General features: G+C 39.3%; 1 protein-coding gene across 1 annotated transcript in view; it reads left to right on the forward strand.

The window, feature by feature from the left end:
* lrrk1 (leucine-rich repeat kinase 1) overlaps positions 1 to 17,869 on the forward strand; it is an 85,260-nt gene that overhangs the window by 51,666 nt on the left and 15,725 nt on the right. The window contains exons 25-33 of the mRNA XM_008282150.1: positions 724 to 1,018; positions 7,433 to 7,602; positions 10,202 to 10,405; positions 10,510 to 10,649; positions 10,944 to 11,081; positions 11,759 to 11,953; positions 13,915 to 14,066; positions 15,057 to 15,174; positions 15,719 to 15,835. Coding sequence (XP_008280372.1) covers positions 724 to 1,018; positions 7,433 to 7,602; positions 10,202 to 10,405; positions 10,510 to 10,649; positions 10,944 to 11,081; positions 11,759 to 11,953; positions 13,915 to 14,066; positions 15,057 to 15,174; positions 15,719 to 15,835 — 1,529 coding nt within the window. The remainder of the gene's footprint in view (positions 1 to 723; positions 1,019 to 7,432; positions 7,603 to 10,201; positions 10,406 to 10,509; positions 10,650 to 10,943; positions 11,082 to 11,758; positions 11,954 to 13,914; positions 14,067 to 15,056; positions 15,175 to 15,718; positions 15,836 to 17,869) is intronic.

Genomic DNA, 17,869 nt, shown 5'->3' on the forward strand with positions numbered 1-17,869 from the left:
AAAAATGACACTTTGCTATCCAAAAGCAAAGTCATGTTGCCAGCAAGTGATGTACAAAATCAAAAATGTGCTTCATAATTATTGACGGGAAATTCTACAAAACGTGTTGACACAAAACGTGTTACTCTGAATGAAGCAATCACAGACTAGTTCTGAAAAGTATGTGTTGCATGTTTAGCGAAAAAACTATTTTTGGAAATGAGAACAGCCTATGTCAGCAGAGTAAGCACCATTTAAGTAACATGCATAAAACATTTAAATGTGTATTTAGTTGAATTACTTCATGTTTGAGATAGCACCCTCTTATGGTAGATGTGGGCCATTTTTTTCCATTGCAATCTTTTCAAGCCCTGTTGTGTTCTATAAAACTTTTACCTTTGTGCTACCTTCCAGAGAGTCTCCAGATAACGTTTTATAGTTGGAATTAAAAATATTCGTCTTAACAAAGACAGTAGGGTTCCTGCTGCTTTCTCTGCCTCGGCCCCTCACAAAAGCAACACAGTTCTTGCAACGTTCACTGATAATAATAATAATAATAAACAGCAGTTTCAAGAAGGATATAAGTTCTTGCTTGGGCCCTGATAGAAAAGTTTCTCACTCACAACAAAATACTACACATACCTGAGACATACCTTCTTTTGCAGCAAGGTCCAATGTTGAGGCCTCAGATAAACAACTAATTATGTACATGTCTTTATCTTTTTTTTCTTTTTTCTCCTATAGCTTTGACAGCCACTGAGAGTGACGGGAATCTGCTTATAGAGCAGTATGCGCCCTGTTCAGTCTGTTCCTCACTGGACCGACAAAAGCAGGTCAAGCTCCTAACCAAGCAGGTCAGAGAGAGGGAAGGACATGGAGAAGGTAACGGAGGAGGAGCAGAGATTCATTACTTCAACATGGAGGACTGTGTGCTAGCTGCCATGGAGAAGGAGCACATCATCTGTCCTAAACACCCTGATCAGCCAGTTCTCCTCCAAGAGCTGGTTCCAGAATTCTTCATGACGGACTTCCCAGCACGGTAAACTCTCATATTTCCATCCATCCATCCATCCATCCATCCATCCATTGAAAGCACACAGAGAGCACCTACCTCTCCCAGGCACAGTCCACCAAACTTGTCAAAGGATAGTTCTAGTTTAGTTTAACAGTTACACTTGATTCTACTAGATCTGGCTATTAGCCTGTGATAACCGCTACCAACAATAACAGTGATAGTCAGCAATATTATCTCAGATCTGTTGCAGGGTGGGACAGAGCCACAACAAAGTTAGAGTTAAGCTTTGTTTATGAACAATTTTGAGAAGGATGTGTAAAAACTGGTAAAAATAAATGAATAAATAAATAAATAATTGTAAAAAATTTTAAAATTTTAAAAATGTATTACTCAGAACCCTATAGTAAATGCTCAAACCATGAACAAAATAAACAGTAAATAGTTAATAGTGTTACCACCTTGTCAGTACCGATGACAGTCTCAGAAACATGGATTCAGATTTCCAGGGTTTTATACATAAAAGAACATATGGCACCAGTCCAGTAAACTTACAGGGTGGGCAATTCTGTATTCTTTAGAATCAGATTCATTTTCTGAAAATCACTGTGTATTCTGTGCCATAAAATCGATATCTGCTCTGTTGCTACTACGAGTTGGATTTTTAACTGCTGCCCCAGCAAGAAGTCACTTTTAATGGCACTTTCCTAAGGGATGTTTTGGCATCAGTAATCTCCAGACTTTGTGGAATATGTACAGAATTAAACAACAAAAAAATATGTTTGCACTATTTTGTCTTTAATTGAAATATTCTTTAGAGGGACTTTCATATTTTCCTTTACTGGCAGACATGGAATTGTCATCATCCATCCATCAGGTCAGTGTGGAATTTTTGCTGAGTGATGCTGAAAAAGTACTGCTAACCCTTACCAGAATGTCAACCTCACTTAAAAGCCAAATCTTCACTCTAAAGGTTCATGATTTGCATTATGGGTCTTTATGTCTCTAGAAGGAATATGGGTCTCCAGAATTTGACTGTGTAAATAGATTGGTGTCCTCACAACATGAGACAAGTGTACAGTGCCAGTCAGCAACATGTCTGCAGTTTTCTGAGTTTCAGCAGATTTGCTGACAGTGACAGCATCAGTTTTAGTGCTGTAAGGGCTCAAGAATATTGCCACTCCTTTTCTGTTGGAATAATTTGTAGTGTTTGTTTACAGTCTACCTAGTGAGGATTTAGCGGTGTATAGATAACAGATGGATGGATATGCAGTCTATGGAATGAGCATTCAGTCTGTCTCTGTGTCCTACACACATACATAAACAGACACACACTCACACATACACAGTCCATGAACTACTCCAGGACTGTGTATGTTGGGTTGTTGGGCCAGCGGTCGGTTGTGCAAGCGTATCTCTGTGCAGGACCGTGGAAATGTTTGGTGCAACAGCTAAACAGCTCCTCTAAATATTTGTTCGTTTGCAACTGTAAATGTGTTCTACTAAATGTCTTAATGAATGAAGATGGATGTTGGTATAAACACATGTGCCATTCATACACTGTATATACAGCACCCTCCATAATTATTGGCACCCCTGGTTAAGATGTGGTCTTTAGCTTCCAGTAAATTCTTTTTTTTTCTCTAAATAATATAGGACCACAATGAAAAAAAAGAGGAAAATTCAACCTTTAATTCAAGTGCATTTATTCAGTGTTAAAAAAATCCCACATTAAAAAATAATTATTTTACATCAAATCATTTGTGCCACAATTATTAGCACCCTTGATGTTAATACTTTGTACAACCCCCTTTTTCCCAACAATACATTTGAGTTGAGTGGAAGGTTACATTTTTCTACAATTTTCAGTGTGAGAGTATGCTTCTGCAATAAAAATTGAATTTATTTTAAGTCTTTTAACACATCTTAACCAGGGGTGCCAATAATTATGGAGGGCGCTGTAAAAGATAGATGTAGCCGCCGAATCTGAAATGTGAAGCCAATGCCTCACTCCTGCTTTTTTTTCTCACAGCCAGAAGGTGACGAAGGCTCTGGTTACAAAAAGAAGTCTAATTGTATGGAGGTCTATGAGAAAATGATCCTACTTCTCTCTTGATCTGTTTACCTCAGTAAACATTGTCCTGACGAGTTCAAGGTCTCTAATTTCTAGTTTTAAATCTGTCTGAACATCAGCAGGATGTTCATTTGGTAAATTATGTCCCCATTTCCAGTAAAATAGATGATACAGCAGGGTATGTTTTAGGGTGGGGCTACCTTGTGATTGACAGGTCGCTACAGAGTGTGTTTACTTAGAGTTTTGGAGTTCTCAGACAGATCCACACCCTGCTTGTTACGTCTGATTTCAGAAGAGCAAGAAGTTGATGTCCAAATTACAAACTGCAGGCTTCAAAACGCCAGCCCAGAATCTAGTGTGTGATGTCATGGTCACTACATCCATCTTTTATACAGTCAACAGATGGGAGTACACCTCTGTGCAATTCAAGTCAGGCAACGTACTTGGCCAGGCCATTGTTTTTCCTCTTTTCTTCGTTAGAAACTCTTGTGTGGTTTTGGCAGTGTGCTTTGGATAATTATCATGCGGGAATATTCCTTTTCTTCCAAGTTCCTGCAGATGGGAAGTCTTCTTGTGAGCCAGCATTTTGATGTATCCACAGACTCTCCAACACCATTTACACTAGTGCAGCTCCATGTCATCATACTCCCACCTCTGTACTTCACTGCTGTAACAATGTACTAATAGTACTGGCCAGATTCACACTAAACATGCTGGACCTCATCTGGGTCAACAAATTGATCTTGGTCTCATCTGGCAAAATAATCTGCTCCCAATATTTATCAGGTTTCTTGTCATGGTTTAAGCAGAGTTTACGCTGGCAATTTTGTGCTGCAGAACACAAGATTTTTTTTCTTGGATGACATCCACAGAGGTTGTTGTTATGCAATGTCCTTCGTGCTGTCTAAGCTGTCATAGAAACTCTGAATTCCACTGAAAACATCTGAGCCAAGTCTGAAGTACTTGGCCGTCTGTTTGTAAAGCAGTCTGGCATAGTTTTTGGAAGACGGCTAGTGCGGTTCTGATTAGAATATTAGTTGGTCACTGATGTTCCTATATCCTTTTGAATATTTGTGAAGTCTGTTCTGGCAGTTCTTTTTGATGTGGTGCCCTGATGCAGACATGTAATCCGTAGGTTCCAAACTAAAAAAGTTCTGGTGTTCGCAGCTCATTTCTAACCATGTTCTGGCAAGTTGGCTAAGTGGAGGTCATAGAGTTTTTCCCCCTTCCCACCATTGCCAACCGCTTGCTTAGAGGGCGAAAGGCAACTTTGGATTGTTGGGTTCTCTGTTTAAATTCGTAAGGTTTATACCTTACCACATTGAGCGCTATGTGATGACACATGTTGTAAACTAAACTATACAAATAAAATAAAATTTAATTGAATTGGTCTATATAGTTTTGTTTTAGTGATCACAGGTTTTCTAACTTGTGTACCAGTGGTCACAGATGCATTCAGTTTTGTTGCATTGAGTTTGAATCTGTGTTTTTGAAATTGTCATCAGTATAATGTACTTCCAAGGTGGTAACGCTCAGGCATGTACTGTTTACTTCACTCATGGTTTGAGGCACTAATGGTTTGAGCATTTACTTTAAGGGTTCCAAGTAAATTTTTATACTGTAAGGTGGAGACAGAAATGCTTAGCCGTAGCATTGACTGCTTATTTTGCACATGGTGTGTCTGCTAGCACATAAAAGGCCTTGTTGGACATGTTAACAAGGTCTTTAATGTTAAACTGTGTCACCATTCAGAGATCAAGACTTAATTTAAGCCACTTCTGATAAAAAAGAATTCTTTAAACAATGATTTTGATAAAGGATTGGGATTACAGAATACAGTGCCCCTTAAGCCTGTTATTGCAATAACTACACTTATAGACGTAGACTTAGACTGACTTAGACTGACTTAGACTGACTTTATTAATCCTAGAGGGAAATTTTGGTATTATTAATAGTGATGTATAACTTATTTTAATGAAGATTCATCATGGCAAATATGGATACAGGTTATCCTGTGGCACTTTGATTGTTTGATGTTGTCCCTCTGTTTAAAGCAGCACAGTAAAGGCCTGTGAGCATAGGATGATAGAGGAATGTTAGGGATACTCTAGGTGGGCAAGGAATGCAGTTCCACAGCCAACCTGTAGGGTAACTGGAGCAAAAGTTTCTCAAATGTGACCAACATGGTTAATGCTGAGTTTCGGATTCCGGATAATCTGAATTGTCGTGGTGCATGTGTTGACAGATGTTGAGATATTTATAGATGTAGCCAACAGACTGAGTATAAGGGTTTGTCCTGTTTGGTGAATACTAATGTTTTGAAGTTTTAAACACCTCACATTTTAACTGACTGAATAAGTGTCACTGAACCTAATGACAACTGGAAGGGCTACTGTTTAGTCAGTGTTCAGATTGCGTGCAGCCACAATTACAACATTGTTGAAGTGCATGGCAGAGTTGCAAGGAGAAAGCTATGGCTTAGTGCTTTCGATCTACAGTTTGCTAAAGATCACTTGAACAATCCAGTAGGCTAATGGAAAAGTGTTTTGTTGAACCAAGACTACAATACACCTTTTTTGGTTTAAATTGGAAGCTGTATGAATGGGAAAGGCAAACACTGCTTTCCAGGATAAGAACCTTATCCCATCTATGAAACATAGTGGTAGTATCATGGTTTGTGCATTTTTATTTCATCTGGGCCAAAACGGCTTTTGTTGATAAAACAATCAATTCTAAGTATACAAGGATACTCTACAAGAAAATGTCAGGATATCGGCCTATGACCTGAATCTAATGGTTAAAGAAGAACAAAGGAAACATTTTGTAATGAGGGCTGCAAGGTGGCGCAGTTGGTAGCACTGTTGCCTCAGCAAGAAGGTCGCCGGTTCATGTCCTGGTGGGGCACCGGGATCTTTCTGCGTGTAGTTTGCATGTTCTACCCGTGCAGCGTGGGTTCTCTCTGGGTTCTCCGGCTTCCTCCCACAAATCTAAAAACATGTTGAGGTTAATTGGTGATTCTAAATTGTCCATAGCTTGAATGTGAGTGTGCTTGGTTGTCTGTCTCTAAGTGTAGCCCTGTGATAGACTGGTGACCTGTCCAGGGTGTCCCCTGCCTTCGTGCTTTCACCCTAAGTTGGCTGCTGGGATAGGCTCCAGCCACCCGCACCCCCCTCCCACCCTAGTGAGGATTGAACGGTGTATAGATAATGGATGGATGGATTTTGTAATGACCAAGTCAAAGTCTTGACCTTAATCTGATAGAAATGGTTTGGAAGGGCCTTAAGTGTACAGTTCATCTGAATAAGCCCACCAACTTTCTGATCCAAGCCCACCAGCAATCTGGAGTTAAAGATGTTCTGTACAGAGGAATAGATTCCCTCAGGTCAATGTGTAGCATCAACAGTTTGCAGAAATGTTGAGTTGAAGTTATTGCTGCTCAAAGGGATTCTGAAAGCTGCTCACATATATGTAATACTGGATTATTTTTTCTATAAATAAATGGCTGCGTATTATAGTTTTTCCCATTTGATTAATTGGATTCGGTTTGTCTACTTTTGGGACTTGTGAAACTCTAATGATGTTTTAGGTTGTATTTATACAGACAAAAAGAACTTCTAATGGGTTCACATACTGCAGTAGCAGTGGTAGCATTCGTACTTTCAGCTCATTTCTCTAACACTTGGAAATCAAGTTTATAAATGTGTTCTGAAGCAGTCAGTAAAGCCTGGATAAACTATTAGTTGTTGTAGGCTGAAAACAGACTTTATTTGGAGACAAAGTGAAAGTAAGCACATCTGAAGTGTTGATCATCTTCCTTGCATAAGAAAATTGCACACAATTGCACTATTTTAAAATTAAAGGTGAAAGTGTGTCTCTACAGTGTGATTTATGGTTGCAACAAATTGGATATATTTTAGCATTTCATTATTTTCTCTTCTAATTCAGTTTGGCTGACTTGGGAGGTTGCTTCTAATCTGTTTAACCAACTGCTTGTGTTTCTTGACCCATCAGTCTGTAGAAATGAGAATAACATTGGCATTTTGGAAAAAACATTACACTTGTTGCTGTGTTAATAAATGCATCCAGTACAGAGAAAAGCCAGGGACACACTGTCAGTGCATTTTGCAGAAATGATCTCCAAATCCAACTATGGCGTCTTGCTTTCTTTGTCTACATTTAAAGCAGATAAGATGCAATGTGTAAATGAAACCTGTTTGCTTTGTTTCCCCTGTGAAAACGTTTACTGACCTGACTTTAAGTAAGACTAAACACCAAGATACCCAAAATGTCAGTGTTGTATACACTGGACTAAATGATAACCATGAGTGTGCGTGTTTGTGCGTGTGTGTGTGTGTGTGTGTGGTCAGGCTGTTTCTGGAGAAGACCCAGCTGGAGTACTCTGAGGAGGAGAATGAAGTCCTCGGCCAGGGTGGCAGTGGGACCATTATCTACCGAGCCCGATATAAAGATGAGCCAGTGGCTGTCAAACGCTTCCACTTTAAGAAGAGTCAGCAGCAGACTGTCAGAAGTGACACAGGTACAGAGGGTATTTTCTTTTAATGATGTGTGTATGGTGTCGTGTATGGCTATTAACAAAATAGTTTAATGGGTTTATGAAAGCTGATGCTAATATTTTGAAAGCTGCTGATATAAAACTTTACTGTATGGAGTCAGTACTGAATACAAGAATTAAACTTGTCAGTATGAAAAAGCTGTAGAGGCATTAAAATATAGACCGTGCAATGAAAGCCATCATTACTGCCTTTAATTGAAATATTCATGTTGCTACTACTTTTGTTCAGGGAATCAGGAAAACCATTTTCCACAGGACATAAGTAGAGTGTAATTGAATTTACAATAAACATAACCCTACTCAGTGTCAGAGTTAGGAGTCTAGTGAGTGTGTGCTTTTTACCAAAGGTCAATACCTGCCCTATTTCAGTCTAATTCCTAAATCTCTCATATCATTGCCTGGTTAACTCTCTTTTTTTTTTCACAGTGGATGTAGATCTGTGATCAGGCTGTCAAAACAATGTGTTCACTACCAATAATTTAATATCATATACGCACTGATGAATTACAACCATCTGTATCATCTTTATTAGGCGCTGCAGAGGCTTTATATATCTACACTGAATAATCAGAGATGCATTTCAATTGCACACTTTTGGAAGTCTCTTTTTTTTTAACCATGCTAGTGGTGCAGTTCTAGGCATGGCATTTTCAGGCAGATGGTCTACCACTGACTTACAGGATGGATAGTCATGACATTTTAAGATGAATGCTACTGGCATTAATGGACTGTTGTTTTTTCTCTTGCTTTACCATAAGATTGACATTTATGTTGCACAGTGCAGTAGCTTAAGAAATATTGTAAGGATTTCCATGTGGTTAGCCACAGTTATTCAAGATCCTAAAGAGATTAATTCTAATGACATTTGTTAGCCTGCGACTTACCAACTTGTACCATCAGCATAACTTTATACTTATTTAGTGATATGCATTTAAAAAGCCACTTGATGTATGGGCATTATTTTTGGTATTTGGTGCACATCTAAATGTGTCCCATCAGATCAGTTTTGAACTTTGGTCCCAATACTGGTCTGGGCATATTTAATCGAATTATTAAAAGTTTAAGTAGAGCCAAATCTTACCCTTTCTTCCTTTTGCCCTACTGTGTTTAGTCTACCTTTGTCTGATAGTGTTTATTTAGTTTTTAAGCATTGTAGTGTGAGCTCACCTCAGTCAGAGTGTGGAAAAGTGAAAAATTATTTGGATGCACCTTAAAAATTCACACGGTGAGCTTGGGGAGAAGACAGGGAATCTTGTATGTTCAGCTATGTAGAAACATTTGACTGTAGGTAGTTGTAAAAAGCCATTTGGCAAGTAATATAACAAGGGGTTTGTGAGGAGAGGAATCTCTTTTCCACTGAGGTTAGGACTTTTAGACCAGACAGTAGAAACACGGAGACAGTTTCTTCAGTAGAAAGTAGTTGTACATTTCTTTCTTTTTTTTTGTTCTACCACAAACTAAATTCCATTCAGCTCCATTGTATTAGTGCCATTTCATAGTCAAATGTCTCAAATTAAATCTAATTATCTTTGACTTCCTTAAGTGATGGGATGCATTTATACTGCCAGTTGTCCCACAACTGCAAATATAATTTTATTTAAGCAGAAAAACTAAAGTCTCTATGTACTGATACACTAAAAAAAATCCTGAAAAACTGTTCAGAGAAATAGTAATTACAAAAAAAAAAATAAAAATGTATCGACCGCTCTAATGGTGCTGGATTCATCCTGAGTTCAACCCAGTGATTTGACTGCAGAAGCTGTGAATCTTGAACTGTGTAGAAAAGCATTTAGTTTAATTTGGCCACAAAGGCTCACAATGACATATCAAAAAATTGAAATAATCAATGAAGTGACCTGCTGCCATGTAGGTAAACTGCACACAGTCTCCCTCTCAGATTGAAGATCATATTGATCGTGTTGCTACAGCTGTTGAATCAGGTTAAAGAAAAAAAAAGGGCGACTTCCTACATTTGTAAGTTCAGCACAACATGGTGTCTGAAAAGGGATTATAAGAAATGTATGAGAGTTGGTCATGTTGTGATACTAAAGGAAATGGAAATGAGTTCCAGCAAAGCCTGACCTCGATATCAGGAGGCAGAGGTCCACCCAGTTTACCTTCTGATTGCAAGAAGTGTTGCTAGCAGCAAACCTAAACTGACATTTATGTTCCTAGAAGTTTAGCACGACTAGCAAACTGTGGCAGCAAACCGCCAGTAGTGACAAATTTCTTATTATTGCCAGAATATTGCTGGGACTTTTGCAGTAGTGGCCAGCATTAGCAGACTTAAGATCACATATGACAACTAATGTCTTTGCCACAAATCTGCTTCAGACATTTCACTTTAGTAAGGGGAAGCTTCAGCATCGTGACAATTAAATATAGAGTAGCTGCAGGCTTCGCTCTCTACTGCAGTACTGTATTTTTCTGTTGAGTAACATAAAGGATATACAGTAGGTCGAAGAAGAAACTTAAGAGGAAATATAGAACGAGGAAAATACTAGAACTAGCATTCCTTTTTTAACTTTGCTGCACCCTCTTGTTCCTATTTTCATTGCTTTAGACACCATGATGAAACATCTGCAGTCTGCAAATGCCTGTCGAAGCTTCTCTGAATTTCGCCAGGAGGCCAGTATGTTGCACTCTCTGCAGCATCCCTGCATTGTCTCTCTGGTGGGCATCAGCATTCATCCACTGTGCTTCGCCCTGCAGTTAGCCCCTCTGGGTAGCCTCAACACTGTGCTGGAGGAGAAGCACAAAAGCAAAAGCAAGTCCAGAGATTTTATCTTATGATTTCCCACTTAAAGGTAATGCCTTTTGAAAACCTGTTTCTTCATTAGTGGCACTTTAAATTATGTTTTGTTTCTCTAGGCTCCAAGTACATGCCCCTTGGTCACATGCTAACCTTCAAAGTGGCCTATCAGATTGCAGCAGGACTGGCATACCTTCACAAAAAGAGCATCATTTTCTGTGACCTCAAATCTGACAACATCCTGGTGTGGTCCCTGGAGGTTCGTATGGCAATCACAATGAGGAAGCAAACTGTTGGTTGTTGAAATTTGTTGGTTTCACTTTATTGAAAATATCCCTGTATATTTCTTAAATAACCTGTTTGCATATCAAATGCTGTCAGGGACAATAAAATCTTGTTTCTATGCATTTTGGGCAATTAAAAAATAAATAAATAAAAAATGGAATTAAAGTATTTTTTTTCTATATAAAGAAACAGATGGGTGAACTGTTTTCTATCATCTAATTCAGTTTGTTTATTCAGTTTATTTACTCATTTGTGTGTCTTTTTTCAGGTGCAGAATCCACTCAACATTAAACTGTCTGACTACGGCATTTCTCGACAATCTTTTCATGAGGGGGCATTGGGAGTTGAGGGCACACCAGGTTACCAGGCTCCTGAGATCCGACCAGGCATCGTGTATGATGAGAAAGTATGGGCCACCTCTTTTTACCACATATGAGTGTGCCATTTTAAAAGTATTCAAGATAATATTAGTGCAGTTTTCTGAATAATTAATAGATTATTAATGTTTCTGGAACATGTTAACGGTTGACAGGCCTATGAGGTATATTTCCAAGAATATCTGGAACAGTGCTGGGATGCTGAGGCTTTATGCACCAGTGGATGAAGCTAGTAAGCGATATGGAAAATGTCAGTGGAGGTTAAGTAAAGTTCTTGTCAGTGACCAGTGCTTTGTCTGGGGGCACCGCTAGAATAATTTGTCATGTGCATTTGGTGGTGGAAACAGGATTGAGAATGTTTGTGACCACACAGACGTGTGCAGCTGCAGCAGTTATGCAATGTAGCTACCTTGAGTTCTTCCTTCCCTCCTATTACCCACTAAATGTTCCTGCAATAGAAACACTTCTTAATGCATGTTTGCTGCAAATGCACCACAGGGACAATTGCAGTTGTATCTTTGCCTTACTATCCATTTCATCTACTGACATGTAATAGATAGCCTACCACCACACACTCATTAAAATCTAAGGCTATATTTTATACAACAACAGCGTACTCAGAGCTCTCTGGAGGTGATTATAAAATGCCTCAGATGTAATGCTGACCTTTATGCTCCATGTTTTTTTCTCTCATCACCACTTGAAGGTGGACATGTTCTCCTATGGTATGGTGATGTATGAACTGCTGTCTGGCCAGAGGCCAGCACTGGGATCTCACCAGTTTCAAATAGCAAAGAAGCTCTCCAAAGGCATTCGGCCAATACTGGGGAGTCCAGAGGAGGTTCAGTTCTACAATCTGCACAGCCTGCTGACTGAATGCTGGGACACCAAGCCAGAGAAGGTGAGCACTTCTGCTTGATCACACAACTCAGCAGTGAAACTACAAGTTTCCTTGTTTGCCTATTTTTGTAGGAGATAGACTGACTTTGAAGGTGAACCTATGACCCATAAGCTGTAGATGGTTTGTCTATCAATATGTGTGAGTGAGAACAAGACAGTAAGAAGTAGGCCCGGTGAGCTTTGACCGTCTTTGAGATTTTATTTTGACAGTCTAACGTACCTCAATGCATCCTGGTAACACAATGGCAGGTATCATGACACACACAGTTTTTGTCCAAGGAGGTGAGCACACTTTTAAAAAAATGTAAGTCATATCTCAATGTGAGTAACTTGCTTAAAGAAGATCAAATTACCTTCATTTTGATGTAAAAATTGTGCATTTAGAGGGCAAATTGTGAGAAGGAAGCAATCTTAACACAACATTTAGCATATTTAAAGGGGTCACAAAACATAAGTATTGACCCACTTTTGACGTGACTTCATTCATTCAAAACTGATGCTAGAAGTCGCACAATTTAGTGAAATGGAGATCATCTGAGTGTAGTGAATGTGTCTCTAGTGATTGTGGTATAAAGACAACTGGATCTGGAAGGTCCAGTTACCAGAGAATCAGTACCCCTGACTATAACTACACGGTAAAGACTAAACAACACTCCAAGCAACTCTGTGTGTGTTACTACCAAATCATGGGAGGGATACAAGAACATTTCCAAGTCACTGAATATCATAGTACAGTTAAATTCATCATTAAAAAGTGGAAGAATTGTGGCATAAATGTGCCTAGAGCAACCCGTCCTCAAAAACAGAGTGAGGAAGCAATAAAGAGACTAGTGAGGGAGGATACAAGACACCTGTGACTTCTCTGAAGGAGTTATTCTTTCGCAGCAGAAAATGGGAGAGACTGTACATAGAGCAACTGTTGCCTGTTTATCATTTGTCAAAGCTTTATGGGGGTGTGGCAAACACAGAGTTGAAAACTGTTGACAACAAGCTCACTAGAGCTAACTAAAGTTCACCAGATGATATGTGGGAGACACTAAAATCAGCTGGAATAAGCTGAATAATCATATCAGACACTATGTTTGACTGACACCGACGGCTGCACATCATCACAAACACACCATCCCACACTGTGAAGCATGGTGGTGGCAGCATCATGATGTGGGAATGTTTCTCGGCAGTAGGCCCTTGAAGGCTTGGAAACGTAGATGGTTAAATGAATGGAGTAAAAGTATAGGGAAATCCTCGAGCACAACATGATGTAGTCTGCCAGAGAACTGTGGGCTGGGATTTTTCACTTGTCACAGTAATTTTACATGGGTTTTTATTGGAATATTAATCACAACAGCCTGTGCATTTTGTCAACACTGCACAACAAAATGCTAAAATGTCAGGGCACAGCATTCCCAACCAAGCTGTAAGTTTTGATACAGAATTTATATGGGCTTTCTAAAAGCTGCAGAATGAGTTATCTGTCAAAAACTGTGACAGAACTGCAGTGTACCAATGACAGTCTGTGGGCTATTTGTATCATTATTCTTTTTCAGAACCAGTGTCTGGCTTAATCAAGCATGTCTGAATCATTATAATGGCTGAACAGTAATACAACTTGTCACTGTGTTGCTGGAGTAGCTTAACAGAGTCTGAGCAAAGTCACAGATGAGCGAGCGAGCTTGGATAAAGTGAGTGGGGCAGGATGGATGTAGAGAGAGGCTAGGAGCACGTAGATCCACACATTCTAGATGAAGCAACAACGCACAGTTACAGCTAAGTCATTTTAAGGTAGGAGGAGTTCCCCTTCAAAAAATCTAAATATGTAGCTTTAATACACAAAGATGCTTTTACAGTTTAAATCCTCTACCGTGTAGACTGAGTCTACCATGTCCTTTTAAACTAATTTTGCTTGTTTGAAATAGCGCCCCCTCATGGTGTGTATGTGTGTCTTTGTCTGTGTGTGTGCAGAGGCCGGTGGCAATGCAGTGTGTTAGACAGATGCAGGAGCCCAGCTTCCCCTGCCTCAGGTATTTATTACCCTGTGACAGCCACTCGCAGCTCTTCCTGTCCCAGCTGCAGGGATACAGCGCTGTGTTCTGGGATGGAGACAAGGAAGACAGGTTTGTTGCAGCTCTCCTCTCTACTAGCTAACTTTTATTTGGCATTAATGCAAGATGAGACTTATGTAGATGTATAGTGTAATCCATATTTAATATGATTTAGCGCAGTTTAGTTGATGCATAATTACTTAATTATCTATGAAAAACTATAATGATAAGGAAATGTTTTATTGGTGTTGCATTTCCTAAGATTTCCATGGAAAATAAGTGTTGTTGCAGGTCTTTTTTCGAACCACAACAATGTTTGTATGATACTAAAGAAAAGGAAATGCTAAGCTTTTTTAATGAATACATCATATGGGCATAACATTGAGTCAAGCTCATGAGGGTCAAAGTCTCATATGCATGGCATGATATTGCATTTTCAAACAGATGTTAAAGTCCTTAAGTCCAGGCAGCATAGCAATATGTCTCTGAGTGTTTACCCTGAGCACAGCTTCTTGCTACAGATTTTTAACTGGGAGGAGAATGAGTCACTGGTCAAAAACCTTGCCACATGAGAACATTACCTTTTTGCCCTCACAGAAGTAGTTTCACACAAATATATGTGGATGTACAGTATAAATCTTACAATCCTCACTTACTTATGCCTGATGCAATAGCTATTGTTTTCTGTGTGGAGCAGTTGGATTCCAGGTTAACTTCTGTGTAATGAAAGCAGTTTTCGTATTAGTGGTGTTAATCATTACAGCTGACTCCTGTAGACTTTTTCCTTCTGTTAACTCTTTGCCTGTGTCAAGACAACGCTACCTCCCCTCCCCAACTCTCCCACTTCTCTTTCTGTCCCTCATCCTCCTCTCTTGCTTTTGTCCTTCCACTCTATTTGCTGGTTTACACTCCTTACAAGGAAGAAACAAACGTTTCCAAACTTTTTTAAGAGGCTTTACTTTTTTGACAAAATATTTTACTTTTTTTTTTTTATTATTACCGTCACTACTAATTCAGTGGTTCAGACAAAAAGGTCTCAGTAATTAAATGTGTGTTGTGTAGGAACTACAGTGTGGTGAATGTGGAGAAAGGCCAGGTGGAGGTGGAGAGGATGTCCTGTCCAGGCAGCAGGATTAGCTGCCAAATGAAGATGGGTAACTCTCTGTGGATGGCCACTGAGGTACACACCACCCAGCCAACACCATCTGAAATCCCATTCTGCTTCATCACTGTTCAGACCTCCTGGGCAACCTGGGATACCTGTTGTTTTAATGCAGCTTTCCAGGGAAATTAAAAACTGTAAAGAAAAATCTATGGAAACAATCAAGATTATTTTCTTCTAATTGAACTGCTAGAAAACATTGATAGAAGAGCTGGAGGCGGACTTTAGGAGAGTGTGTGTTTTACAGAAGCTAATCGCCTCTGAGAGTTTCTTCTTGTAACATAAAAATCCCATGAAAAATCTTTGGGGGAGAGGGAAATGGAGAGAAGAGAGTCCTGGTGCTAAGACAGCCCAGACTGGAGCAGCAGTGTGCATCAACCTGGTGTTTGAGATTGATTTGGTAAAGGGAAATTATATCAAATCATCCAAAGACTACACTCTATTGTTGGCATAAAGTAAGAAGAGGTCAACATCCACAAACACTAAATATATATCCTCAGAGAGAATGTGATAATATTGTAAACAGAATTACTGTTTGTGTGATTGTGTGTTTGTGTTATAGGAGCAGGAGGTGTTCATCTACAGTCTGAAGGACATGTGTCCGCTCAGTAAACCCCAGAAACAGTTCTCCTGTCCAGCCATCATCACCTGCCTGTTCCCTGTTCCAGCAAGAGAGCAGGTCTGCTCATGTCTCAGTTATACACATACAAGTCTACAGTATACGGATGTCTTTGTTGTTTGTCACTGTAGCATTACTGTAGGACTCGGAGAATGTCTGCCAGCAGCAGAGTTCATGATCCAGAAATCATCTCATTTTTAACATTTGAAAACTGTCTGAGTTTCCTAAGCCCAACAGATGTTGGAATAAATATTATTGATATCTTGTGCATGAAAATATGTAATGTTTTGTTAATTAGTCCTTTATTTGCTCGGCCTAATGTTGTGTATACAAAATGGGATGCCACAGAATCGACTAATTGTCCCATGTATTTGAACTAACAGTGCCAATTTATCACATCTCAACAGCCAGGAGTGCAGGATTTGTTATTGTGATTTGAGCACATCAGTATGCAAATATTACATGTTGGTCTGAGTCTGCATCAAACCCACAGTCATAGAGGCTATGTGACAGCTACGTCTACAGGTCATATCAGGAACATTTCTGTGACACATCCAACACAATACAAGTCTGAACTGAAAATTGTCAGGTAAAGAATACAGCACAAGTACTATACAAAGAGTAATTACAGTATACAACAGCAATGAGTACACGTCTGTGTAATATCACAGAAATGTTAAAACCTTAAAGTTTTGAGCCAATGGGCTATCTGCCTGCACATCTGTATCATGGCTTTGCATGGAAAAGAATTGCCAGAGGAACTGAAAAATCCAATTGTGAGACTCATGAGGGACAAGGACATAGGAAGATGGGTGATCAACTAAACATGAGTGTACCACAGTTTCAGCAGTGATCAGGAGGTATAGAAGGAGCCATACTAGCACTAATAGTAGCGCTAATCAGAGCTGCAGTGTTCGTCCTCCTAAAATGACCCCACTGACAGTCCGTTGCTTGCACAATCTAGCTCTGAAAAACATATAGACAAGTGATTCAGACTTTGCACAGGGGTTATTAATGGAAATCAGAGTGTCTGTTACAGCTCAGACATTGTGGAGGACAGTGCATAATGTCATCCTCTATGGATGGCATTCAAGTAAAACATCCTTACTTGCTGTTCAGTACAAAACTTAAAGATGAAATTCTTTTAAACAGCACGAAAAGAAAACTGATGAATATTGTTAGCACATATTTTTGGTCATGTGACCATCAAGATAACTCAGAAGAGATCCAGCATGAACCTGACCAGGACGAACACAGTGAATGCATAGTCCCAACAGTGACGCACGGAGGTAGGAGTGTGATGGAATGGGAGTGCTTGAGTGCAAAAGATGTTGGGGAGATGACATTTACAGACTATACGATGAATGGCTGTGGACATATCAAAGTACTGGTTCACAAGATGACTAACAGACTGCAGACTAATAGTCTTGGCAAAAGAGAAATTTCCCAGCAAGATAACATCAAAAGCACACTGCCAAAACCACACAAGAATTTCTAAAGAAGTAAAAAGTAAAAACTATGACCTGGCCAAGTCTGTCATCTGACTTAAATCCAGTAGAATGTCTCTGGGGTATTTTAAAGAGAAAGGCAGAGCAACACAGCCCCTCCAGCTGAAAAAAATGTCTCTGTAGAATATCATCAGTCTCCATGCTGATTCAGTCCATCTTAAATAAATAAGGTGGACAAAGAACAATAACACACATTATTGAAAAAAAACAAAAAAAACAAACAGATTTGACTCACAGTAAGGAAAGGTTCACTGACTTTAGAGTTTCTACTGTGGGCTTGTAATCTTAATATAATCAATCAAAACTACTACTTTTTAATTTTGCATATGAACAGATGTCCTATTGTTTAACTTAGAAGTAACTGAAATGCTGTGAGGTGTTATAGTTTTGACATTTAGTGATATTGCACAGGTGTTTACTCACTTCGGTTGTATACTTGTTTGTATACTTTTTATTTGGCTTTACACAATACCTACACCACTGACTGTATATAAAGACGGACAAACCCTCTGTGACATCATCTGTTGGTTTCCATAAGAGCTGTTTTAGCTCAGTGTGGCGGCTCCTGTCTTCAGCATCTTGTCAG

This window comes from Stegastes partitus, unplaced genomic scaffold (assembly GCF_000690725.1).
Source record: "Stegastes partitus isolate 25-593 unplaced genomic scaffold, Stegastes_partitus-1.0.2 Scaffold260, whole genome shotgun sequence".
Lineage (NCBI taxonomy): Eukaryota > Metazoa > Chordata > Actinopteri > Pomacentridae > Stegastes > Stegastes partitus.